General features: G+C 36.7%; 1 protein-coding gene across 1 annotated transcript; it reads right to left on the minus strand.

The window, feature by feature from the left end:
- Nucleotides 1-3,194: 3,194 nt before the first annotated feature.
- Nucleotides 3,195-25,626, minus strand: STEAP2 (STEAP2 metalloreductase). Its single transcript, XM_081285128.1, has 5 exons — nucleotides 25,155-25,626; nucleotides 12,593-13,117; nucleotides 9,316-9,843; nucleotides 6,418-6,582; nucleotides 3,195-4,242 (listed from the first exon to the last, which is right to left on the minus strand). The coding sequence occupies exons 2-5, from the start codon at nucleotides 13,082-13,084 to the stop codon at nucleotides 3,955-3,957; spliced, it is 1,473 nt and encodes a 490-aa protein (XP_081141254.1). The 5' UTR covers nucleotides 13,085-13,117; nucleotides 25,155-25,626; the 3' UTR covers nucleotides 3,195-3,954.
- Between the last annotated feature and the right edge of the window lie 1,723 nt (nucleotides 25,627-27,349).

Consider the following 27,349-nt stretch of genomic DNA (forward strand, 5'->3'; position numbering starts at 1 on the left):
TAACACTAGACTGAAGTGTACTATGATAGCATTACTTTGTTCTTTCTTTCTTTTTTTTTGTACCGGGATTTAAACCCAGGGGTGCTTTACCATTGAACTACATCCCTTTATTTCAAGACAGGATTTCACTAAGTTGCTGAGGCTGGCCTGGAACTTGCAATCCTCCTGCCTCACTCAGTCTCTGAGTCGTTGGGATTACGGGCATGAGCCATCGCACCCTGCCAGCACTGCTTTAAGTTGTGAATTTATGAAAGAATTAAAACACAATCTTTTAGGCTGTTTAAATACTTATTTCAAAACAAGGATTTTATGGCTAGACATAGGTATAACTAGCTCAGTGTTTACAGTTTTCCTAAGGAAATACTTTTGAATTACACTTATGGTACAATTATTTAAAACCAACAAACAAAAGTTAAATATCATAAATAAACCTCTTTTTGGAGCAGGGGATGTTCTCTGAACAGAATTTTTTATGGAGTAGTTTAATGGCAAAAGACAATTAAAATAAGTAAGGTTGTTTTCCATAAGAGATAAATAATACAAAAATTGGATATGATATATTCTTGAAGCCCTTTTACACAAGTAATTTTCACAATTTGGCTATAAGTATTAATATATCTAATATTACTATTATTAAATTAATTTTGAAAGTAAAATTCTTTAGTCAACTCAAGGTTGTAATAATTTAGAAGAAATTAATTAGACATCTAACACTAACCCTGTATGTAGCACAAAATAATTACCTCTGATAAACAACTATAAATATAATTTATTCATATGTCTAAATATTTTTAAATTTAAATAAAAATCTCATATGTAGACAGTCTGGGCTAAATTTCATGTACACTTTGAAAAATAAATGTTACCATGAATATAATTATATCTAAATGTGATATTAAATATTCTTAAAAGGAGATATGAAATCTGTATACAAAAGCTAAGTAGTTTGATATAGCTCATGGTTGGTTTCCTCATAGGAAAAAAATTGATTTTCATTGCATAGGATAAAAACTGGGAATATATATGTTCTACATTCTTACGATTTTCTCAGGGCCACTTCTCAAACACAGATCAGGAAACAAATCTCTACTCTTCTAAATGTGCCTACCACCACCTCCTCACATCTAGCAACAGCAAAATTTAGTTCTACTACTGAGGCCAAAAAAATGATTCCAAAAAGTAAAAGATATGAAAAATAAGGGGAAAAAACTCACAGAAACAGTAAAATAAAGCAATTGAAAATCAACAGACTTGCACTTTTAGAAAGGCCATTAAATGTTAGAATTACATTTATTCTAAAATTTCAAAATTATTCTGTTTTTGTAGCACGCAAAAGAAATACTGTCATGTGCAATAATATTTGCTTCGTTTACACATGTTCATCAGTTTGTTTTTCACATTTTCCACGTTCTCAATTATCTGTACTAGTGATAATTTTATTCATATCATTGGCTACTTAAAATATACATATGACAATAAACTTTACTTTTGGAAATATTTCATTGTATTTTCACATTAAATCGGTAAAGCATAGTCTTGAGAATGAAATTTAAGGATCAAGAAAAGCATTGAAAATATGCTATTTTCACTAGTTCACAATAATAGCATGGTTAAGTAGTTATCCTTAACAGTTATCACCCAACTGAATTCCTACCAAGAACTAACAAGAAGGGGATTATTTAGAGGGGAGAGATGTAATTAACACAAAGAAAATGGAGAGCTCAATTAGGAAGTACAAGATAATAAAATTCACCAAAAAGAGAACATCGAAGAAGGTTGAGAGATTTACCAGACTGACAGTACAGTCGTAGGAAAAGAATCATTGGCAGGAAAGGTAGACTACACTAAGTAAGTCCTTTTATTTTTGGCAACTGGATTCAAGTCAATAGGTAAGTTGAGAAATGACATAATTTCAGGAAGAGGAATGGATATGATTGTATCTCGTCTGCAACTTCCTATTTTAATAAGAAAGAGAAAATGAGGAAAATGTAGGATATTATAAGGTTTGAACAAAATGCAGTTTACATGTGGAATGTCAGCACTGAGAAATTTTATGAATAATATGATTATATGCTTCTAGATGTATAATTAACCACTTATCTTAATATCCTTCATGCTAATAAGTTGTTCCTTAATGAATGGTTGTACAGGCAGGAGGCCTTCTCAGGAAGAGAAAAGGAGATATCCAATTTTTCAGGGATTTTTTTTTTTTTTTTAATTCTGCAAGATTTCAGTAATTTCATTATCACTGCTGTGGTCCTCTCTCTGCTTGAGTCTTCACTGCAGAGGTGGGTACATGCACTATCGGGGGTCTCTAGGCTCACGCTCCAGGCCAGGTAAATAACTATGGACTTACTTGCAAGCAATAATAAATTTACAATTGGCAGATTTTCATACATCTTTTGATGTACACGACCTACTCTAAAGAATGCTGCTGCCTTTATACAGAGAGAAGGCATCTAGGCTGGCATCATAAATGTAATGTGTGGGGATGGAGCAGGGGCTGTAGAGCCTTGTGATTAAAGCCTGGCTTCTGGAACATGTCTGCCTGGACTTGAATGCTTACTGTGCCTCTGTGTGACCTTGGGAAAATAACTTTTCTATCCTTCAGTTATGTAAAATGAAGATAACTGTCTTTCTCACGTTTTTGAGCTTAATGTTTGTAAGCATTAAGTGGGATAATACAACCATGCCTAGTACTTAAAATCCCAGAATGAGCATCAGTAATATCCCCTATCACAGAGAGTGGTGATAACTAGGTGCAACAGCAAAGCTCATCTGAGAAATAACTACTTGTTTGTAATGTGTAAAACTACACTTTTTTTTTTTTTTTTTTTTTGCTTTTTGGTACTGGGCATTGAACACAGGGGCACTTTACCACTGAGCTTCATCCCCAACTTTTTTTATTTTTAAACAGGGTCACTGCTAAGTTGCTTAGGTCCTCACTGAATTGCTGAGGCTGAACCTGAACTTGCAATCCTCCTGCCTTGTCCTCCCAAGTCACTGGAACTATACATGAGCATCACCATACATGTCTAAACCTGTACTTTTGCTCTAAGAACAATATCCAATTTCCAGGATAGATTATATATATATATATATATATATATATATATATATATATTATAAATATACATATATATTTATAATATATATATGTGTGTGTGTATAATATATAATATATATGAGTATATACATCAGTTTTGGAGGCCAAATAGTTCTGAGTCCTTTCCCTGTTCAATTTAATTAAGATGAAAATTAAACTGCTCTGTAACATGATAAAAAATAAAATCTTTCTTGAGTTGTATGTTATCAGTTGTATTTCATGTCTACAGTGCATTTTAAATATAATTTCAAGTTTGTCTTTTTAATTTGTGTTTGTTTAATTAAACACATTGCTTCATACAATTAATTACATTCTTCAACTCATATCTTATGAGAAAAGTATATGGATGTTACCATGTACCATTACCTAGATATTAACATAATTGTCCTTTTCTAATAATGTATAATTACCCAATTTTGTTTATTAAATTGGATAATAATTAAAACCTTACTTAAGCTTCAGAAAAAAGTATATCCATTGAATCATATTAAAGCTTCAGATTCTGCTGGTTTGCATATTGTTTTAACCTATATTTATATTATTAATTATATATATTTTGCCTGATTATGAAATATAGATAAAACAACAATAGTGTTACAGTTATGCAAAACAAAACAAAACATACCTACATTTCAACAATATGTTGACTACAAAAATTCATATTGGCAAAATAGGACATTTGTGAAAGCTAACTTGGAGAAAATTCTATTACTAATTCAATTGAAATATTACTTAACAGATTTCAAACCATAGTTATTTGACAGCACATGTACAACCGAACACAGAGGAAGTCATAAAAATAATGATGTGAGTAACACTTGATATGGCGGGGTGAGCACCATTTATCATCACATTACTGTAACCCTCTCTGGGGAAAGATGAGGAATTGTTCCTCCAGTGCCTTCTTCTAGAAATTGGCTCTTTTCCCAGCCCTTTTTAATTCTTTTCAGCTTTCTGCTTATACATGGAAGAAATAAGACAATTTTACCCAGAATTACAATTGAGGGCAAAACGAGAGCAAGAACAAAGTTTGGTGGTGTGTAAAACCTGTAGTACTCTTCTTCAAAAGCTCGCTTCCATCCATAAATTAAAACATGGAAAGTACTTATGAGCAGAGCAACATATCCAAGTGTAGACTTGGGGTAGAAGAAGAAGAAAGAGAAAACAAAAAAACAATAAGATAACAAATATTCAGACTCATGAATTAACCTATTCAGATATACCATGATTATATCTTGATAAAACTATTTTGTCTTTTTAAATTACTGAACTACTCTTTGTCCTCTCCAAATTAAACAATCTTCAACACTTTCATATTTTATACATTACATGCTCACTATTTACATGCACACCTTATTTTACATAAATAGGGCCAAAATCAATACATTATTTTAATAGTCTATTGTATCAAGAACATGTTCATGTAATTAAAAATAAAAACAGGACATTTGGGGGGGGGTGGAGAGTGGGGGGTGGGGAGTGTTACTGAGGCTTGAACCTAGGAGTTCTTTATCACTCAACTACATACTCAGCCCTTTCAATTTTTTATCTTGAAATAGAGCTTTGCTAAATTGCTTAGGGCTTCACTAAGTGACTAAAGCTGGCCTCGAACTTTGAATTCTCCTGTCTCAGCCTCCCAAGTCTCTGGGATTACAGGTATGTGCCACAGTGCCAAATTGGATGTCAATATTATTTGATTGAATGATGTCCATAATTTATTTAATAATTCTTTTTTGTTGCTCATTTACTCCATTTCCAACATTCTTCAACTATAAATAATATAACTTTAGGTCATTTTCTATATTTAGGCTTATTTCCTTAAGAATGATCTCTACTAGTGTCATTATTAGTCAAAACACCTTACTTTTCCTTAAGAATACTGATACACAATGCTAAACTCTTATTTATAAAGGTTATCCACATTCCCACCAGCTATGTATACAAAGTGTGTATTTGTATGTATTACACACACACACACACACACACACACACACTTGAATACATGGAACATAAATGATAAAGAGTGCACATACATATTATATACATACTAGTTAGTAGGAAAATATGAAAAATCTTATAATATTGATATGTAAATAGAAATACCAATTCAAACGTTAGCTTTATTGACCATAGTGAATGTAATTATTAAGAGTACTGTAGTTAGGCAGTTTATAGGTTAAATTCTAAAAGATCAGCATTCTTCAGTTCCCTAAATTAGTATGTATAAGATTGCTTACTTTGAGAAATGGTTTGTTACATAAAAGTAATATTAAATCAGTATAATGATGTAATGTCTGACTTCACCAGGAAAATATCAACTCTGGCAGGCAGGATGTTTGCAATTACTCATCTAAATTTATGATAATATGCACCTGTCTAGCATAAAAGGTGGGCCTTTAATCAGAGGGTCTTCTATTTCTTTTCATGTATGATTAACCAAAATTGGGAAAGTTTTCACATTCTCTTCAGAAAGGAAAGATGAATTTAGACAAAGGTTATGTTCTTAATTTGAATATAGTTTTTTTACATGACTTTAAGAAAAGTTCAAATATATTGGCAGAGAAACAAAACTTACTTTGTTTTATGGCACTTATTTTATAGCACTGATCCATATAGTGTGCTATAAACCATTTGTATGCAACCAGTACAGATTTTGTGATCCTATAGGTAGAGTTTAAATTTGGCTTATATATTTTTAAAATGTGCAAATTCATTATATAGATGTTACTGGAAAAGAAGAATGGTTTTTTAAAGAACACAATGGTGTTTTAAAATTCCTCTACAGATACTCTTATACATTAGTATATGAAGATATGTTAAATACATATACTAACTAGATTCACAGGGTTGTTTGCTTGTCATAATCATTAACCTGGTTACCTAATTTGACACATTTCTTTAAAATATTCAGACTTACTTTCTCCACACTTGTATTCAAATTAGTAAGATTTTTCCCCCAGAAACATCAAGATGACTCAAAATATAATTTTCATTCATTTGGCTAATAATAATTGACTTTTAGCACTAAATGTGATCTATATTCTTCCACTTTCATTTTTTTCTTTCCTAATAAAGTAACCTTTATCCTTCACATAGGGGACAGTGCTATCAAAGTCTTCCAGTACAAGGATGTACTGGTTTTTCACTTATTAAATCAGAGTGGTACTAGCTGGATTCTAGCATTATGAATTAGATGCATGAATATAACCCCAAAAGCACTTTTAATAAGAAGTATATTTAAAATTCAAATTTGTTTAACAATGAAATTCTATGCTGCACAATCCCCAACAAACAAAACTCCACATACATACCTGAATAAAACTGAATTCCCTCCAGTTTAAAGCACTGCTCACAGAAGGGATGGAAGTGACAGCCAGGAGGGAAAGCAAGCCAAGGCTCATTATGCCAAAGGAGATGTACATTTCAATTCTCCAAACCTCTTCCTCATTCCAAGAGTTTTCAATATTTGCATGAACCTAACAAGAAAACAAACGTGAATTTCCTTTTTTTTTTTTTTTTTGGTAGTACATTAACTGATTCAGCATTGAGTTTACTCTTGGCTTAAGAATCAGGTCATATATGGACACACTTAAGTTGTATTATTTCCATTTAACAAACCATTTGGAAAACCTATTATTGTTTGGTATTGTTTCTGGTATAAGGGAAAAGAAAGGGTATGTTAAACAAAAACAGGACTGACACTTTCTCCTCCTTGCACATGTGCAAGCCGAGGGTGGCAAACAATTGCCACCACGTGTGCAGGGCATGTCTGTTACTGGGACTCTGGAATCCAAGATTGTGAAATGCCCCCTGGTTGCTTCCCCCAGGAACACAAAAGAAGTACTGGCAGTTAGACTTAATTCAGAGGGACTCTTACAAGTTCGTTTATAGTTGTTTGAGTATTTTATGTACATTCTGGCCTTATAACATAGAATCCAGGCAGGGAATTTCTAAACTACTTTTGCGTCTTCATTCCCTACATGCATATCTGTGTTTGTCCATCTTTTTCTTCTTACCTTTCTTGCCTAGGAAAATAGGATTTCCTGAGGATTCAGCTCTATGAAGCTGAAATATTTATCCACTTGAATCACCTCATTAATATAATTTTCAAAATCTAAATGCCTCATGCATATACAGTATTTTTCCAAACATCTTTCCCTTACATTGATAATTAATGTATAATCAAGTCAGACATAACTATGAATTTGTGGTAATTTGCATAGAAACTGCTTTTAGAATTATCTATTTATTCGAAAACAATATAATTAGAACATAAATCAGGGGTTTAAAGATAAGCTGCAGTTTTGACTTGCATATCTACTCATGGAAAACACATTCTTACTCAATAGCTTTTTAACTTTGTCTAGTTTTAATTAACAAAACAGATGTGAAATTAAAAAAAAAAAAAGAAAAGAGAAAAAGAAAGGAAAAAAAGGCTAATTCTTAGCCCTGAGTTCCATGAAGCAATCATACCAGAAAAAGGCTCCTAGCATCTTGTTCCATATTCCTATGATACAATAAATGTATCCTGGTACATTGAGAGACTACAACCCAGATCTACCTCCCCTCCCAGTTCATTCCATAAATAAATAAACACACACACACACACACACACACACACACACACACACACACACACATATATATATATATATATATATATATATATTTTTTTTTGGTACCTGGGATTGAACTCAGGGGCACTCAATCACAAATCTTAGAGGCTCTCAATCACTGAGCCACACACATTCCCAGCCCTATTTTGTATTTTTTTATTTAGAGACAGGGTCTGAGTTGCTTAGTGCCTTGCCTTCATTGAGGCTGGCTTTGATCCTCCTGCCTCAGCATCACCCCCGCCCCATCTGCTGGGATTACAGGCGTGAGCCACCACACCTGGCTCACAAATAGACTTTTTGAGCATATACTGTGTCCAGGCAGAATTCTGGGAATCAGCCATACATTACAGAACAACAAGGGACAAAGATCCCCCCTCTCATGAACTCACATTCTGATGGGAGAAAGCAGACAACAGAAAATATAATAAACAATGAAAACAAAAGTGTGTTATGGGGTGGTAAGTGCTATTGGAAAAACAAACTTAGAACAGGATTAAGAGGGCCTGTGAGTATTGTGCCTGGGTTGGAGGCAAGTGGCGGAACTTAAAAAGTGTCCACTGTAGGCCTCATTGAGTTAAGAGCTGAGCAAAAATTTGAAGGAGGTGAGGAAGCTGGATGAGCAGATATCAAAGCCTTAGTATTCAGTTAAGAGAAGTGGTACTTTCAGAGAGCACATGGCTTGAAGGATATCCATCTGCTAACTCAAAACAATTATTTTAGGTTCTATTGTTGAAACAAGCTGAAGTAGTAGATGCTACATACTCAGACTATGATGTCTTGGTTTCTTATAAAATATAAATACTTTTACACATTTGTTTTGGTGCAGTGATCTTGACTTTCTTTGAGAAATGCTACACCAAATAGCTTCAGTGAAATCCCTCATTTTACATTTGTGGAATGGGAATTAGTGAGATCAGTCAACCTCATCATCAAGTTTCTCCCATGAAGGTCTCCCTGTGATTTTCTGGGAGAGCTAAGCACTAGAAAAGCTTCACCAAAGGAACTAGCATATTTTTCTGCTCTTTGACAACAAGAACCAACAAGACATTGTTAACAATGTCTCCTTTTTTACTGTATCCGAAATCTCAAAGCCAAAACAGAAGCTGCATAGAAATTCTTAGCCAGCAGAGGTACATACTACTTTTTTCTCCTGATCTGAGTACCTATTTTGTTTTATATATTCACTGGTTCTAATTTCATTGTATAAGTTTACCACCAGTTGCATTATTTTGTAGACCATGGTTGATTATAAAACATTACAATAATTAATGTTATTTTAAAATTAATGTTAGAAACAGTCATTACAATCATAATATTAAAAGGGGGGGGGACCGCCCAAATAACCCTCAACTTCCCGGCTTGTATTCTGTAAAGGAGATGGTAGTTGTTTTTACCTGAAATGATTTTGAATGAGTCACATAATTCTTATGCAAAATAACTGTTTAAAGAACAATTCTTTCCCTCCCAAAATATACCAGCAGAATATTTCCATGACAAGGTATATAAAATATTACACTATTTTAAATCTTATGTTTCACAATTTATATTGATAAAGTTGACTAGCATCAGATAAATAATAAGCACTTTCAGTACCTGCTGATAAGCCATGTTGAGAAACAAGTATCTTTCTGACCTTCTCATGGGCAAGCAGAGGCTGTAGGCAACATGGACAACAGTGAAGAAATAACTTAGTAATCCGAGTTGTTTCCTGCACTGTAACCAGGTCTCCAGCCAAGGTGGAAATCTCCTATACTTGGTGCCATAATAAAGCTGATATGCAGCTGCCAGGAGACCTGCTAGGTATACCAGAGACAACAAAGTAATGGCAACTATAGGCAAGGTTTTATTCACAATCTCAATAGGAATCTTGTAAAAGTCACTCTGCTGATTTCTTGCATATGGATGTATCACATCTCTGACAAAAGAATAAAGAAAGAAAAATGTGGACAAGCTTATGGCTACCACAACTGGCCCCCTCCAGAGAGTAAACAGTCGCAGGGGTAAATTTTCAATCTCCCTGGCTGATGATAATGATCCCAAGTCAACAGGAATGAAATTCAACTGGCGGGCAAGTTCAATAACCTGTTGTCGAGCTTGAATATTGTTGCTGCATATGTAAACCTGCAGGAAAAACAAAAAACCTCATTATTGGTTTATAAAAGTTGCATTCATCACATGCTCTACTTAATCCATGATGCATCACTTGTAAGGGCTTTGAGCAATGCAAATGATTAAAATTCAGGAAATAAAGCACTGATTAATTTACCAACCTATTATCAATAGATTTTAAATAATGTCATTAAAAACAAACACACACAAAGTCCTTATCACCTATGATAACATGAGAATAAAGTATAAAAAAAATCTAGTGGAAACCTGGGATCCACACAGGGGAGTCCTCAGGGCAAGGGAGGCAGCTGGAAGGAAAGGTGCACTTTTCTAGGACCCTCAGTTTAACAGCAGCAGCAAAGTGTCCCCTTCAGGCACAGGTGGAATATGAGCTGCTGGCAATCTCTGCTCCTCCCCAGCTCTATAACTCTTGTAGAAAACAGGGTGGGGCTGGCTCTTCTTGATTTTGTGGACAATATTTAGTTCTGGATTGTAGTGATTCTGACTCGTAGGTAATTATAAGCACCACCTTTTACAGATATTCAGCAAGAGTGAATGTGGGCATGAACTTTGGATAGTGGCATTTGCAATTAAAAACCTCTAAATTATGTTATGATGCTGTACGATTTATAAAATTTAGGTTTAGAACCCAATTCAGCAAGTATCTGAAAAACTATGGATAATCTCAGGTATATTACTTCATTGGTAATTTTATAAAATGTTTTCTTCTTTAAATAATGATGCTATTCCTGACAAAATAAAAATAGTTAATTTAAATAGGAAAGCAACTTCCATTTTATAGGACTAAGATATTATCTCTATAGGAAACATAATAATAGTATAGGTGATGTTGAGGCTAGACTTTCAAATGAACAAAACCTGACTGGTACTCTAATGGAGTTAAAAAATTCAACAAATATTTGTTAAGCACCAAGTTCATTGCAGGAGTGAGCTACTGTTACTAATGGGTAAGTCATCTCACTTAGGGCTAGAAAAATATTGGTATAAAGTCTCCAGTAATGTTTGGGGAAAACAAATTTCTAAATATATTACCAAAAATGTTTGTATAAAGGCTCTGAAATAAGCCACACTGCAACATTTGCATGCTGAGTCTATATACACAATGGTAGCTATGTAGAGCTCTTTGGACCATGAATTTCAGCTAACATTAGCCAGTAGAATTCTATACCATTATACAAACATTCATGAACTTCTAACATGGAGATCCTTTTATACCAAAGAAATAAGAAAAGCATTCTAAATTAATTCATTATAGTTGCGACAATGGAGTAAACCTTTTTTCTCATAAGTGATAAATATTATAATAAATCTAAAAGTATAAACCAAACACTCCAAAAGGGGCACACCCACTATGAAATTACAAATTAAACTATTCCTGTAGCTCAGTTTGAATTTAACCATTGTTCCACATTTTTTTTTCCATTAAAAAATTTAAATAACAAATATGAATGAAGGATTAAATTCAGGTTTGACTCTCAGGTCCTCGCTCTAATTTGCCTTATGTTTATCCACTGCAAAACTTTGGTGGATATGCAACAAAACAAAAAGGACTAAGAAATAACTTCAAGAAGTTGGGGGTGTAGCTCAGTAGTAGAACGTGTGCTTAGCATGTTTGAGTGAGTCCCTGAGTTTGATCCCCAGTATTGAAAAAATAATTTAAAAAAAGAACAGAAAAAAAGAAAGAAAAGGAAATAGGCTCTGGGAAAATATGTATTGTTTTGCTAGTCTTTAAAATAAAGAAAGTAAATGACAGGGCTGGGTTTGTGGCTTAGTGGTAGTGTGTTGCCTAGCACGAGTGAGGCACTGGGTTCGATCCTCAGCACCACATAAGAATAAATAAATAAAAGAAAGGTATTGTATTCATATGTAATTAAAAAGATATTTAAAAAAGGAAACTGAATTATTATCATGACTCTGATATACACCATATAATGATATAATGCATTTATTTTCTAAGGAATGTTTAACAGCTATCTTTATGGACAAAAATCGTAACATCATTTTATCATATTTAATTTTAACACATAAGCACAACTTTTTCAAAGTACACTATTTTATGTGTTTACTTTTAGAAGTAAAAGTAAAATTCATTCCAGGGGCACCAACAGAACTTGCCATCTGTTTCAGTTTCAAATTGAACTAGATAAAGAACTATCTATCCATAGATGCTTGCTGAAAGTAAATGTAAGAAATCTAGTCTTTACCTGTCCTACACGGGTTGAAATCTACCCTTAAACTGTACTACTTTATATTCTATGAATATTTAAAAATAAAAAAAGTCCTTTAGTCTAAAATACTATTTAAAGGATCATATTGAATAGTATTTTATTCAGAGGTAAAATACTGTGTTACCCAGTAGCTTTTGCCATGGAGGAAGATGGGGAAGAAGAAGGAAGACAGGGAGGGAGAAGGGAGAGAAGGAAAGAAAAAGACTTGTCTGTTACTGTTTCTGTTTTGGAGGACTCCAGGAGAGAATCAATGCACTGTCACATTATTTATCAGCTAAACTTGCCTTTTCTTTAATTAACTAGTTATGACAGAAATGTCATATTTTTCAGCTTTCCTCATAATTTTTGGAAATAGAAATATGCCTTTATAAGGTCAGGACATTAATCTTAAAATGCTCATATACAGTTTTCAAAATAGTCATTGGAGAATGTCAGAGTTTGGTTTCAAAATATCTGCTATTTGTTAACCACCAAATACCAGATAAATAAGAATGAAGTTCAAAATTACATACCTGACGGCTGGCATCCTTAGGTCCTAACTGAAGTGCCCAAGCTGAAACAACGTTAAATCCTTTGACAATCAAGGAATCCGGGAATAATGAAGCCAAATATTCAGCATTGGATTCTGGGTATTGGTTTATCCTCATGTTATTGCTCACATCAATCAGGATTTTACCCACAAGCAGATGCCTCAGGTCCCATAGAGAGGTGTAATGTTCTCTATGTATAGCAACAAATATTATATTTGTTTTTGTTAGAGCATCTTCATGATGGGTGACATCTACCACGTGAGGAAAAAATTCAGATGCAAATTTAGGATTTCTACTTCCTATGACCACATGATAGCCACATCTAATAAGCCGAATGGTCAGGGATTTGGCAAAATCCCCACTTCCGATTACACCCACAGTGACCTTTCTTGCATCTTTGATACCATTTATTCCATTAGGCAAAAACGTTTCACTAAGGCTCTTAGGGCTTCCCATCATAGAGATGGATTCCATGATATGGACTCTTTCAGGGTCACCAGGAATATCCTAGGGGAGAGAAAATAAAATGTTCACCAATTACCTAATGCCAAACTTAGAACACTTCTAGACATCGTAATAATGTCAGGCATTTCTAGTGGTAAAATATTTTTGCATGCTGTATAACCTAGAATACAGCAAGATACCATTTTTAAGCTTTAAAAAAAAAAGGATTTTTTAGCATCTTTAATTTTATTTATTTATATATTTTTTAATGTGGTGCTGAGGATCAAACCCAGTGCCTCACATGTGCTAGGCAAGTGCTCTATGACTGAGCTACAAGCCCAGCCACTAAAAAAGGATTTCTAAATGGGAAAATTAACTGGCACACAGCTAATCTGCCAAGTAGGACTTCTCAAGCTTTAATGTGCATACAAGTTACTTGGGCATCTTGTTAAAATGTGGATTCTGATTTAATAGGTTTGCAGGAGGTGGGGAGACACAAGACTCTGCTTTTCTAATAAAGGTGCTGCTGATCTGTAGACCCCTTCCTGGAGCATCAAGGTACTGTACCGTACCAGGGGAAAGAGATTGAAGTTTCCGCTCAGAACGTCTTTACAAAAACATAGTCTAACAAGCACAGTCACTCTGCTTTCAGCAAATCAGACAGCACATCAGAAATGCAGCTAGAGGCAAAGAAAACAACCTTGATGCCAAGTAACAACTTAAAAGAGAAGACAGAAAAACCATAACAAACAAACAACCTTTTAAACCAAAATTGTCTAGACTCATTCAGGATGCAGTCTGTAAATTTTTCTATACATTTCATAACTAGTGATTATCATTAAATGAGAGTAAGATAAATCAGTCAATAAACAAACCCTTGGGCTGGGAATGTAGCTTAGTGATAGAGCACTTGCCTAGGGTGAATGAGACCCTGGGATCAATCCCTATTGATGCAAAAAAGAAGAAAAAATAAAACAAAACAAAAAACTCTGTCACTTAAATAATATCTTAAGAAAAATAGGATATGGAAATGGTAGGAGACCTTCAAGGATACATAAAATTATAAGAGGTTATGAGGGGCAAGGGGGAGGGAAAAAAAAAAAAGGGAGAGAATTGAACAACAGCAGGGGAGGTAGAGAGGGAAGATGGGAGGGGAGGGGAGGGGAGGAGGGATAGTAGGGGATAGGAAAGGTAGCAGAATACAACAGTCACTAATATGGCATTATGTAAAAATGCGAATATGTAACAGATGTGATTCTGCAATCTGTATTTGGGGTGAAAATGGGAGTTCAAAGCACAATTTGAGTCTAATGTATGAAAGATGATATATCATGAACTATGTAATGCGATAAATAATCAATAAAAAAAAAAAGAAAACTGAAAAAAAAAATAGGCATCAAAATATAAAAAGGGTTTAATTCTGTCATTTACCCTATCTATATCTTCCAACTTATTGAGAAAGATAGCTTCTCTATGAAAAAAAGGTTTAATAATGTATTTATGGTCTTAAATTACACAGTACTTAGGAAATATTTTTCTTCCCCTTTTATTCAATGGCTGCAAAGACTATGATGGAGTTATTTTTCCTGAAAAAAAAAGTTTGTTTTTTTTTTTCCTTCAGTACTGGAGATTGAACCCATTGTGCTCTACCACTGAGCTATGTTTCTAACCCTTTTTAAAATTTTTACTTTAAGACAGCATCTGGCTAAATTGCCCAGGCTGGCCTTGAACTTGTGATCCTCCTGCCTCAGCATCCTGAGTCACTTGGGTTATAGGCACATTCCACTGCACCTGGCCAAGTATTTTTTATTATTTGAGTGAGTAATATATTAAATGTCTATATTTGTAAGAACTTGCTCAATACAAATCAGATTGCCATGAATCAGTGTCACTGTCGAGTATGAACGAAAAATATCCCATTCTATCCCCATTGCACAATCTCTTTTACATTTGCAGCAGATGTTGATCACTTTAGAGGATTTAATGGATTTTACAGGCAGAGGTGGAATGTTTAAAAAAAAAAAACATGTTTTTTGTTCGTTTTGTTTTCACTAAATGAAATTTGAAATTACTGGAGTTAGAAAAATCAACTTCTTACCCTAGAAATGGGTCACATTCAATGACTACAAATATTAGTAAATTAAACTTTAGAAAAACAATACTAATAGTAATATTACCTAATACTTACATAGCAATATGGTTTCAACTCTGTCTTGTGCTTTATATATTAACAACCTACACAACTACCCTATGATATAGGTGCTACTGTCATACCCTTGACCACTTACCTACCCCTAATTATTACATTATCTAAGGGTGAAAGGGTTATTAGATTTGGACACAGAAAGCCAAGTTTCCTATATCTGGGTCCTGAGTATATATATGATAGCATCTCCTAAGATACAAGAATTGCAAAATCTTTTAATCTAATGATGATGATAATCAAAGTTGTCTTTTTTTTTTTTTTTTTTTTGGTATTGAACTCAAGGTTACTCAAACACTGAGTCAAATCCCCAGCCCTATTTTGTATTTTATTTAGAGACAGGGTCTCACTGAGTTGCTTAGCACCTTGCTTTTGCTGAGGCTGGCTCTTAACTTGTAATCCTCCTGCCCCAGCCTCCTGAGCCATTGGGATCACAGACGTGGGCCACCATGACCAACGATCAAGGTCTTTTCAAACTAAACACCAAACAAAAACTAAATAATATCAGTTATCTCTTTATTTTTTACAAAAATAGCTCATACCTCTTCTGTAGATCAGAATGTGAAGAGATAAAGAATATACTAGGACCTAATAACATCACCTATGGGTCCCCCATTACACCACACGTTTTATACATATGAACGGGTGACTCTGGTCTAACACGTTTGAACCTTATTCACATAAGAACCTAATGACATGTTCTAACTGGACCCTTTAATAGTGTAGCTATTGCTAAGTGAAGAAATTGGCCTATAAATGAGACTCTTTCATTATGGTGTTAAGAATACGAAAGCATGATTGAGAGAGCACAGGCAAACAACATCTTCAGTGAGTCTGAGATGGATTGTTTATTGCTGGGGCATAAACATATCATGCTTGTGTACGATTTCATGGTTCGTAGAGTGTTTTCACAAATAATATTATTTTATTTAATGCTCAGATGGTTGTAGAATATACAGTATGCCTTCCTTAAAAGAGGAGCAAATGGGCTCAAAGAACTTTAGCAGTTTGCCTAAGAGTGAAGTTTGTAGTGACACAGTAAGGATTCTAACCTATACTCATTCTGAGACTGCAGTGCGAATACTATATGGGGAATCTTAAAACTGTTTAGCATCTCCAAGTGTCATCCATAACTATGCTTTCTAAGAATAATACTAACTAAATAGCTAAAATATGAATCTTAACCAAGGACAGTTTTAGATACATCCACAATTACACCTTAGGAATTTAGATATGAAACTTAAAATACAGTCAAAATAATTCCCATGTTTTGGGGCTGGAGTTGTGGCTCAGTGGTAGAGCACTTGCTTAGCATGTGGTGAGGCCCTGGGTTTGATCCTTAGCACCACATATAAATAAAAGATCCATTGACAACTAAAAAAATATATTAAAAAATAATTCCCATGTTTTGGATCAAAACCAATGATATGAATGTATTAGTATTACAAAACAGAACATGATTGGTTGCTGTGTAACTTTTGAAGAACCCCAGATAGCAACCCACATATCATCTGGGATATAGTGAAGATACATAATGCTAAAGGGGAAGAAAGAAATGATCAGGAAGTATGTAAATATCCTTCTGGACTCACCTAGACCCAGACCCAGACCCAAGGGCAACCCATCTCCCATGAGCACTGGGTAACTATCTGATATTGATACTGCACAAAAACTTATCCATTTGTAATTTGCTAAGCTAGCATTTTGGATCAGCTGAGATGAAGTTATTAACACTTGTGTTACCCATGAAAACTAAGGTCAACATCTGTTTAAGAAAGCTTATGTTGCACATTTCCATTGACAAGGAATGAAGCAACTATAATCTCAAGGCAGATCTACCCAACTATGAAGCCACATGAATGTATCCAGGCCAGTGTGTGCTTTGTACATAAGAGATAAAAGGCAAGAGAAGTCACGGTGCTCACACTCAAGAAGTTTATGTTCTTATTTGGAAGAGACAGAAAGTACTTTTGTAAACAAAAGTATAATAAAATCCTCTCATCAGTATATAATTAGGAATTACACTGTATGGTCAGAGTGTACCCTAATATCACATGGTGTTTGTTGTTCCCTTTACTTCAAGTCATTCTTTCTTGTGTGTGTAAATAGAGTAATAAAATTGTATTTATGAACTAATCTCTAATTCACCCAGAGCTTCCATAAAATCATTTGATAACAGTGCACTTAAAACTAGAAGTAAAGCTACAAGTAATTTTGTGTGTGTGTGTGTGTGTGTGTGTGTGTGTGTGTGTGTGTGTGTGTGTGACGTGATCTTTAAAGTCCTAGGGCACTGGTTGCAATTAAAAATATATATGGAGAGGAGACAGCAGGAAGTTTTTCATACAATTATGCAACTTAAAGAATTATCCTTCACTTGGAGAGTAAGTCTTTATTCTTCTGGGTTAAAATGTCCTTTTTTCATAAAGGGATTGTGATAACAGTTGAGTTGGCGATCCTATGTAGCTCCCTTCCCTCCTTTGTATTTTATGCTCCATAAAACCAGGTCTGAGGGCTACTCTTCATAGATGTGAGGAAGCTCTAGGTGAAAGCTCTCCTTTAGCTAGAAAGAAAAACCTCTGGGGAGCAGGCAGGCGCTGTGGAGGGAGGCCCCTGCAACTGCAGTTACCTGCCTAATAATATGCAGAGGATAGGGGCACACTCTGCAGAAGGAATAGCAAACATCCCAAATTTTCTGTGACTAGATAGTGATTTACTCCTACATCCTTTGGGTTGCATTAAGATAATCCCTAAATTCTCTTGGTATTTGAATGAACAAAACCCAACTGTTTATCTATGACAATAACAAGTTTCTGTAGCGGGAAAGAGTGGTTTTGTTTCGAGGTTTACATTTTTTTGGAAGTTCTCAACCCCTGCAGAAAACCCCAAAGGCAAAGCTATAATTCTACTTGAAACAGGAATGTGATTTCTTAATGGAGTGGCTCTCCCAGTGCTGTCCTTGAGCCAGTGGCATCAAATCAGCATCACCTGGGAACTTGTAGTAATGTGAATTCTCAGGGCCCACCCTGACCTCCTCAGTCAGAGCCCCTGGGGGTGGAGTCTGGCAATCTGTGTTTTAACAAGCCTTCCTTATGACTCCATGCATGTTAAAGTTTCAGAACAACTACCCTAATGTAACACATCCAACCATTATTTGCTGTTTGCCTGAATAACTCAGATTATTAAATCTTTTGCCTCAGCTGAAACTTGGATGACTTGAAAAGCATTTTCCAAAAATTGTGAATGAGAGAGATTTTATGAAAACTATATAGATTTGCTCTTTGAAGTTCTGTTTATAAACTGTTGCGATTGCAAATGACAACATTTCAGTCTTAGATTTTAAGTGTCTTGTGTTCATATTTTATAGGAACAACTAAAGAATTTTCAGAAAATACAGTATAGTTAAAATCGACCGACCCCAAGCTTTTCAGTATCCCCAAATGACCAGAATTTTAATGAGACAGATTCAAAATAATAAGTAATTTCTAAACTAATTCTTAGGTTTGGTATGTTATTTCAATAAACCTTTATATGGGTAGGATTTTAAAACATTTCTAGGTCCTAAATCACCAAAACAAAATTTTATGTTCATTACATTATAACTACAAGGTCTGGAAAGAAGTCCAATTCATGTTAGAAAGATATTTCAATTAAAAAAAAAAGTTCTGAATATATCTAATTAGAAAATTAGAAATTTAGTTTAAAATTTCAGTAAAAATTAAATTTAGTAAATTTTTTAAAAAAATTTCCTATAATAATTTCAGCTAATAAAATTTTGTATCATCTTCAATAAATTAAAACAACATTCCCACTAGTGCCTTATCCATTTTTCTTTTATGTATGGGGCAGAGAAAAATACTGTATGCATCCCTACAACTCACAAGTGTAACTCGCTATCTCTAGTAGAACCATATTCTCCCTGTGCATACTTGGGATTTCATAACACTGCAATTACCACAGCCATGAGGTATGTCTAAATGAACCTGTGCATAGCATGTCACAGCATGGCTAAAATAACTTCCCATCTGATAACCTCCTTGTAGACAGTGCATAGAGATAAGGACACCTATGATTATTGGATAGTAAATACAGTCTTTTCTGTGTTGCAGTAATTCTCTTGCAAATAAACCGTTTAGCATTCTAGCCTCTCTGCAAACTCATTTCCATCATTTCAATGCCTTACCATGTCTCTGGTTACAAATGGTACCAGTACCCACTGACTGCTATCGGCTGTAGGTGTCTCTGATGATTGACATCAATGAGCAATCAGTCTACCACCAAACAGCATAATGATACCCATCCATCCACTCATCAATCCCCACCAACTCATCTATCCAACATCTTATTGAGTCCTACCTACAAGGCATTCAGTTCGGGATTGATACTCCAACAACACAAAACAGGCATTAGCTTCCTAGCTATCTAACCAACATAATGAAATTATAAATGCTGAAGCATACACAGCAACTTTAAGAAAAACTTTATTGCCGTATAATTTACACATACAATTTCTCCATTTTAGGTACACAGATAAATGACTTTGAGTAAATTTACAGAGTGATGCAATCATTTTCATCTCCAGTTAACTGTTACTATTCAGATTTTAAGAAAAGTGGCCAAGGACAAAATCCTCTTTTAAAAAATCCTACTTCCCTCAAGATTCTGAAATGCCACTGGCTAGCAAATGTGACCTGAGCTTCTCTGCTTCGGCTTGGTACTTTGGTAGATATGAAAGGGCCCACTGCTTCTGTAGGAAGAAGGATAAACTGCAGTCTTAGAACTACTGCCTGTCCTCACAGGGTATCAAAGGAGCTATGAAAGCAGTAGATCTCAACCTTAGCTGCACACTGGAATGACCTAGGAGACTGAAAACATAGTGATCCCAGGCATCGTTATTAATTAGTCTGGAGTTCAGCCTGGGCATCAGGACTTTTTAAAGAGATCCTCAAGTATAAAACATATACATCTGAAATTGAAAGCAACTCTACTGAAAGATTCAGGATTCAACTTAGTACTTATATGCTATTTGGAGACAGCAGGTGTGGCTTTTTGTCTCTCATTTATGTCCATTTTTACACTGCTGTTTGTAATAATGAAAAAGAACACTAGTGAGAACATAACTATTGGTCCTGAATACAGTAAGCTGAAGAATATGTAAGCAGTCCTGTCCCCTTTCCCACTGAAGCAGAAGCAGTACAGAAGATCCACTTACTATTTTGCAATCTTCTCTCTGTTCTGGAAAGGGCAATGCCATTCCTTAAAATGTGTCACCCCACCACACAAAATACTTTGTTCCTGTTGTTTCATAACATTCAAAATCCAGACAGTGTCTCTACTTTCTGTCCTGTAAGAGGGCTGTTATGGTTTAGATACAAGATTCCCCTAAAATCCCATGTGAGAGACAATGCAAGAAAGCTTAGATGTGCAAAGATTGAGTTAGGAGAGCCTTAACCTAATCAGTGCATTAATCCCCCAAAGGGATTAACTGGGTGGTAACTGAAGGCAGGCAGGGTGTGGATGGAGGAGGTGAGTCACTGGGGGCATGCCTTTGGGGTACATATTTTGTCCCTGGTAAGGGGAGTCTCTGCTTCTTGGTGGCTATGTCTTGAGCCACTTTCCTCCACGACACTCTTCTGCCATAATCTGTGTTACCTTAGACACAGAGTTATGAAGCCACCTATCTAGGGACCCAGACAGTGAAACTGTGAGCACCAAATAAACTTCTCTAAAATTGTTTTAGTAAGGTCTTTTGGTCACAGCAGTGAAAAAGCTGACTAAAATAAGGGGCTCCTCTTCTTAGTTCTCCAGACATCACAGGTCCTACTGACCTTAGCAGACTAGACTTTTCAAGTGGACTGACTTGCTCTGGAACACAGCTTCTCAAAGCTTAATACAAACGTGACTATGGGGAATCTTGCTAAAATGCACAGAGATTGTCTAGGTCTGAGGTGAGGCTGAGTTCTACATTTCTCACAAACTCCCAGCTGATACCCATGGTGCTGGTCCATGGTCACACTTTGGCTAACAAAATCTTAGTCTCTTTATCTTTTCATTTGACGTTATGTACAGGTAAACTAGATTAAATAATAAAGCAATGTCATTTACAGAAGGTTTTGTTTTTATGATGTCTAGGAAATAAACAGTTAAAGGTTTGTGAAATCACCTTGATTTTCTTTCTCTGAGTTTGTTTCCTTTGTTAAATGGAAAACAAAGAGGTTGTACTTGACTCCTGTGGTCCTTTCCAACAGTAAACTTCATACATAAAATAATCAATTTTCTTATCAAGATAAGAAAATTCAATTACACTCAGCTACATAACCTGCTAAAGCTTTCAGTTTAGGATTCCTTGACATTCCTTTAGCTGACAGGCAGCTGTTATGCTATGTTAATTTTGAAAAATAGAACTTAATTTGTTTTGTGAAGAAACATCTAGGGCATTAATTATTGGATAACAATAACTCAAAATTGCCCTCAGAGATTTTGATGACATTTGCAATCTGCTGGCTTAGATAGGTTATCAAGAAATGTAATCCTCCAGGGCCACAAGATGAGGTAATATATTCTTTGTAATTCTACATATGAACTTCTCTTCTTTGTCTCCGTGAAAACACCCTGCTCCTTTGCAGCTCATGGCATCTCATAATACCCTCTCAAGCTTACTCCTCATCACTGGAGACCATGGCCCCCAGTGCATATACAGTTGGTCTTTGTGATCCAACAACTACCGTCCCTCTCCAGGACTTCCTTATTCCTGGGGATGAACCATTCAACCTCAGGGCCTCTTATCTCCTTGACTTATGCATCAAAGGCAATGAATCCTTGCCTTCACTCCACCTCAGTCATTCACTTCCTGGTATCTTCAAGCATTATCTCTTAGCCTGCTGATAACCCCAGTTTAAATATTCATACTTATAATTCTAGACAGCAAAATAACTCTGATCTACATATCTCACATTTCTTTTTTCATTCCCCATCCACCGGTTCCTAGTTAAACCCAGCCTAGATTTCATGGTGCATATTAAAAGTCACTCCCTTGAAAAGATCCTTAACTCTGACTCTCCATCATATGTTGAGTATCTGTACCCACGTTGGTGAAGACTGCTAAGAAAAAAAAATCATAAAACCAAGTTTCTCACCTTAAATTCATGATCATCAGCTTCACCTACCAAAGGCCTGCCCTTTCTGTCTTGGAGACCATCCCTTTTTACTTCCCAAGGGGGTACGGTTATGACCTTCCTCAGTGACCTCCCAACCATAACACCATGAAAACTAAACTTTTCTCCCACCCAGTCCTGTTTCTATTCACCCCAAATACTATCTCAGTGGATGGTACCATTACTCACCAGTTGCTCAGGTCAGAAATCTGACAGCCACTCTCTACTCCTTGCTTTCCCCAACCCTTGGAATAAAATCCAACCCAACTCCTGTTCTTCAAAATATTTCTTCAATTCCTCTTCACGACATCATTCTAGTCCAGGTGCCTATCATTTCTTACCCAAATTCGTCATAACACTTTTCTTTCTTCTTCTTTTTTCTAAGATCGGCTCTTGCTATGTTGCTTAAAGTGGACTTACACTGGTGGGCTCCAGCAATCCTCCCACCTAAGTCTCACAAGAAGCTGGGACTAACGGTGTAGGCCACCCTGCTCAGCTTGCAAACATTTTCTAAAGAGTTAGTCCATCTTCTCCTTTGTCCTTTCAAACAAACCATTCTCCACATAGCAGCTGAGTTTTAAAACACACATCATAAAATATCTCTCCCTCCTAAAAATCAATGGCTTCTTCAACACACCACCTTCCTGACTACGATCTAAAAGGTCCTGAATGGGCTAGCCTCTTCTCACCTTTCTAATCTCATCCTGAATGACCCCAAATCCCTATTGCCTAGCCACAGCATTCTTTTCTGTAAGTAGAAAAGACCAGTCATTTTCCCATCTTAGGAACCTTGCATATGCTGTTCTGTCTTTACTACAATGATTCACCCCAGATTTTTACCACCTTTTCCTTTTCACCCTTATTAAACTTTCTTTGTAATAATTTTATGTGATTGCTTGTATACAATTTACTATCTCCCTCACCAGACAATAAAGCTCTTTGAGGGCAGAACCATGTTTGTCTTATCCATCAGTTCCTCCATACTGTCTGGCATATAGTAATTAAGCATGCAGTAAATATTCTTTGTTATTGATTGCATCAAAAATTCCAGGGCCAAAAGAGATGTAATAGGTCTCTAAGTCAGACCTCTCTTTAGGCTGATTTAAGACATGTGGGCCCAAATGGAGTGATACGTCAATGTCTTAGTTACTTTAATGTCATGGTTATGGGCTAAGCAGGGAGTAAAGGCACCTCCACAGCCTAGCTTTTCAAACTGTTGGTGCATCCTCTGTCTCACTACTTTCTTTTTGAAGATTGAACCCAAGGGCACTCTACCACTGAGCTACATCCCCAGTCCTTTTCTTAACTTTTTAAAATTTTATGATAGGGCCTTATTAAATTGCTCAGGCTGGTCTTGAACTTGTGTCCTCCTGTCTTAGCCTCCCCAATAAGGGATTACAGGTGTACACTACTGCACCCAGCTCTTTTTCACTCTCGTGTATGAATTATAATATTTTCTTTAAAAAGATGTCTTTATCTGTGCTGTTTTTTTCAGTATTAAAACACATTTTATGCTCATTCACCACAAGTACATTTTCCATGACACCAGTACACTAGAAAGTGATTTGGATAGATGTTTAAATTGCTATCCTCCAAAATTAGCTCTATTTATCATTATCGATATTGTCTATTTCCCCACCACCAACAAACTGCCTGGCTAAGAGGCAGAAGCTGCAACATTCCAATGGCAGCCAGTGTAGTTGCTCTTATGTTTCTACATATTTAGGATGGGCATTTTTCATTTTCCAAATATCCTCTCTCTAGGCTTTGAAGCAACAGAAAAAGAGATGCAGAGTGAAAACAATGTATATACACACATATAGTGTTTGAGAAAGAAGAAAAACAGATTAAGAAAATGAACAAATAAAGGAGGGGAAAGGAGGATAAAGAGGTGCTTTGGAGAGAACTAAAAGGTTCAAAACAGTCTTGTTAAGGGGACTAGATAGAATCTCTTCTAAGCCATGAGGGCGGGATGGGGGCAGGAGTCTGAATTTTGTTTCTCTCTAAATGATGAGCAATAATTAACCATGGCCTGGAATAAGTTTCTCCATCTAAAAAAACTATCTGCCTGAGGAGTGAAAACTGACACCAATCCTCCACAGGGTGGGGGAGATAATAAATGGAAATCTCCGGACAAAAATTCTCTTTATCTCTCTGCTCTATTTTAAGAGCAAGATTTTTAGGGCATAATTTTCAACAAGTTTTGGCTGAGGCTGAATACAGGGCTCAAAGATAATTTAGGACACTCAAAGAAGCCAATTACTTTCTAACACAAAATGGCCTAAACACACCACAATTACATTACTGGGTAATAAAACGACTCCTAGAAATACCTGTTCGCACAGCAGGGTGGCTTGATCTTCAATGAAATGCGCTGCATCAATCCAAAGTGGCAGGAGGACTAGCTGGGAGAGCAAAGTAACCTGCCTGTCCTTTCCCTTCCTGGCACATCCTACCTGGGACGAAGTCTCTGTTGGCCTCCCTTCTCCTGGGCCCAACCTCAGGACTTTCCGGGAGCTCCAGAAAGAGGAAGAGGAGTAGGGAGCGGAACTGGTGGAACAGACCCTTCTTCACGCATCCCACTCCCCTCCTCCAGCTGCCCGGAGATCAGGAACCCCGCCAGCCCAGGGCGGACGTCCGCAGAGGGCGCGGGATTCAGGTAGATGTCTGCAGCGCGAGGCGCTGACTGCATCGTGACCCTCAACTCCGCCGCAACCTCCTCTCCGGTTTTCCCCAGCCCGCTCACCTCTGCGCCTTCCGCGCCGGGCAGGGGCGAGCCCAGCGGCTCCCCGGGCGCGGCGCCGGCTACCCAAGGGCCCGGCCGGGCTCCAGGGCCTACGGACTGTTTCTCCGGCTGGCGGCTGAGGGTGGTTGCCGTGGCGTTCGCGCTCGGGCTGCTTCCCCGCCTCCCCGGGCTGGATAGCTCAGAGCCAGGAAAGAGGGAGGGAGGTTCGCCGGAGGCCGACCTCGCGGTGACGCGCCGCTAGGGGCTGCGCGTCCGCAGAGCGCGGAAAACGGAGAGGGCTGGGGGATGCCACTGGAGTGGAGGGCCAGGCAGCGCGGAGAGAAACCTGGCAGCGCGCAGGGCGCTCGGGAGTGCGTGGGGGCATCTGGGGCGGACTACGTGCATTGAGGGGGAGCAAGCAGAGAGCCTGGGTAACTCGGCTTCACAGTTTTGCTCCCCCAACTGGGCGCAGCGGAGGATCCGCTTTCGCCTGCGGGGTTCCCGTGGTCTCCTGGATATTCCTCTCCAAGCAGCTCTAGAACAATAAAGCCCACTTTTATACCTTGCTGATCCAGACTTTGCTTTTATTAGCATACCCCCACCCCAGTTCCCACCTCCCTACTCTTAGTTCCTAACAAGCCTCTAAAAAACTGCGCCTTTCCTTCACCTTTTGGCCGAATTGTGTCCTTGGAATAGAATATTCAGACGTGCCCTTTCATGAACCACATTTTAAAACTCCCTGGGATAGGAGGATCCTCACTCTCCTGGACTGCAGAGATTATTCTGTGGACTCTGACCTTCACTCTAGCTGGGGCCGCTGGAGCTTCGGTGTTGGGAAAAAGGTTAGACCAGCAGTCAGGAGACCTTCGTTCCTATGAAAGCCCAGTAACTCCAAGGACTGCAATGGCCTTGGAATCTTTAAGAGATCTCTGAGCTGTGAAAGAGCACCTTGGGCTCGGGTATTCTGTATATTTTCTTCCTGCTTATTATCAAGTAGACAGGTATCCTTCATCTTTTCTGTTGAAGGTGTCAATAAGAAGAAACAACAACAACTTTATTTTTGCATATAAAAATCAATTTATAAAAAAATTCTAAAATTGGGGTAATTTTTTTTCAGACATTAGTAAATTTCCATTTCAGCAAATTAAATTTAAAATTATCTCCCCCGGTGGTTTATTAATTAGGAAAAGCAGAACAAAACCAGAAGGGGGTCTTGGATCGATCATTGGGGCACTGCACTTTCCCCTGTGTAGTCCCTACAGGTTAACCTTTGCAAGGGCCGCTTTGGAAATACATCTTTTGTTTGACTTAAAATGCACCCCTCCCCCACTGCCAAATACTATTCAGGTTTAAAGTTTAGATATAAGCTAAGCTTTTAGTGATATGTCAGGATGTGGAGGACTAAAATACTTTCCATTTTGGTAACTGTTAAAAAAATCACTAAATTTTATAGTAATTTTTATTTCACTTCAACTACTCTCAAATAATGAAATTAGTGGGGTTTTTTTTCTTCTTGCACTTCTGTAAGACTGATGGAGGAAGGTGATGAATCTTAGCAATGAATGAAAATATGTAGCTTTTCTCTGTGTGTTTTCTTTTAAGTAGCATTATATCATAAAACTAAGTTATTGTATAAAACATACAACTAAGTTATTGTGTAAAACATACAGGTAAGCATTTAAACACACACACACACACACACACACACACACACACATATATGTGTGTGTGTGTGTTTAAATGCATGGCTTACATATATACACATACACACATGCATATATATGTGCTTGTTATGGATACTGTGTGCATGGATATTGAACTGTACCACTGAGCTATATCCCTATCCCTTTTTATTTTGAGATGGTGGGACTAAGTTGCCCAGCCTGACCTTGAACTTAGGATCTTTCTGCCACTCCAGTACATTTCAAATATTTTAAAAGCTATCTTAACATGGGCTCTAATTATCCAGAAATAATATGTGAAATCACTTATCCCCAAAGAGAATCAATGAGTCAACAGTTTGCAGTTGCCAGAAGGAATATCTGATTTTTATACTTGAACTATTAAAATAAGCAAACATCCTTGATGGAAGACCCAGTATTGCCAAATGTGTTCCCGAAGATGCTGGTGTTGATGCAAAGCACAGTTCCTTTCAGTTCACTTCATGGTAACTGTCATTTTTACCACTGTTTTTAAGTTGGAGTTTCAGAGTTTAA

The sequence above is a fragment of the Spermophilus citellus genome (assembly GCF_964194105.1).
Source record: "Spermophilus citellus genome assembly, chromosome: 3".
In the NCBI taxonomy this organism is placed as follows: Eukaryota; Metazoa; Chordata; class Mammalia; order Rodentia; family Sciuridae; genus Spermophilus; species Spermophilus citellus.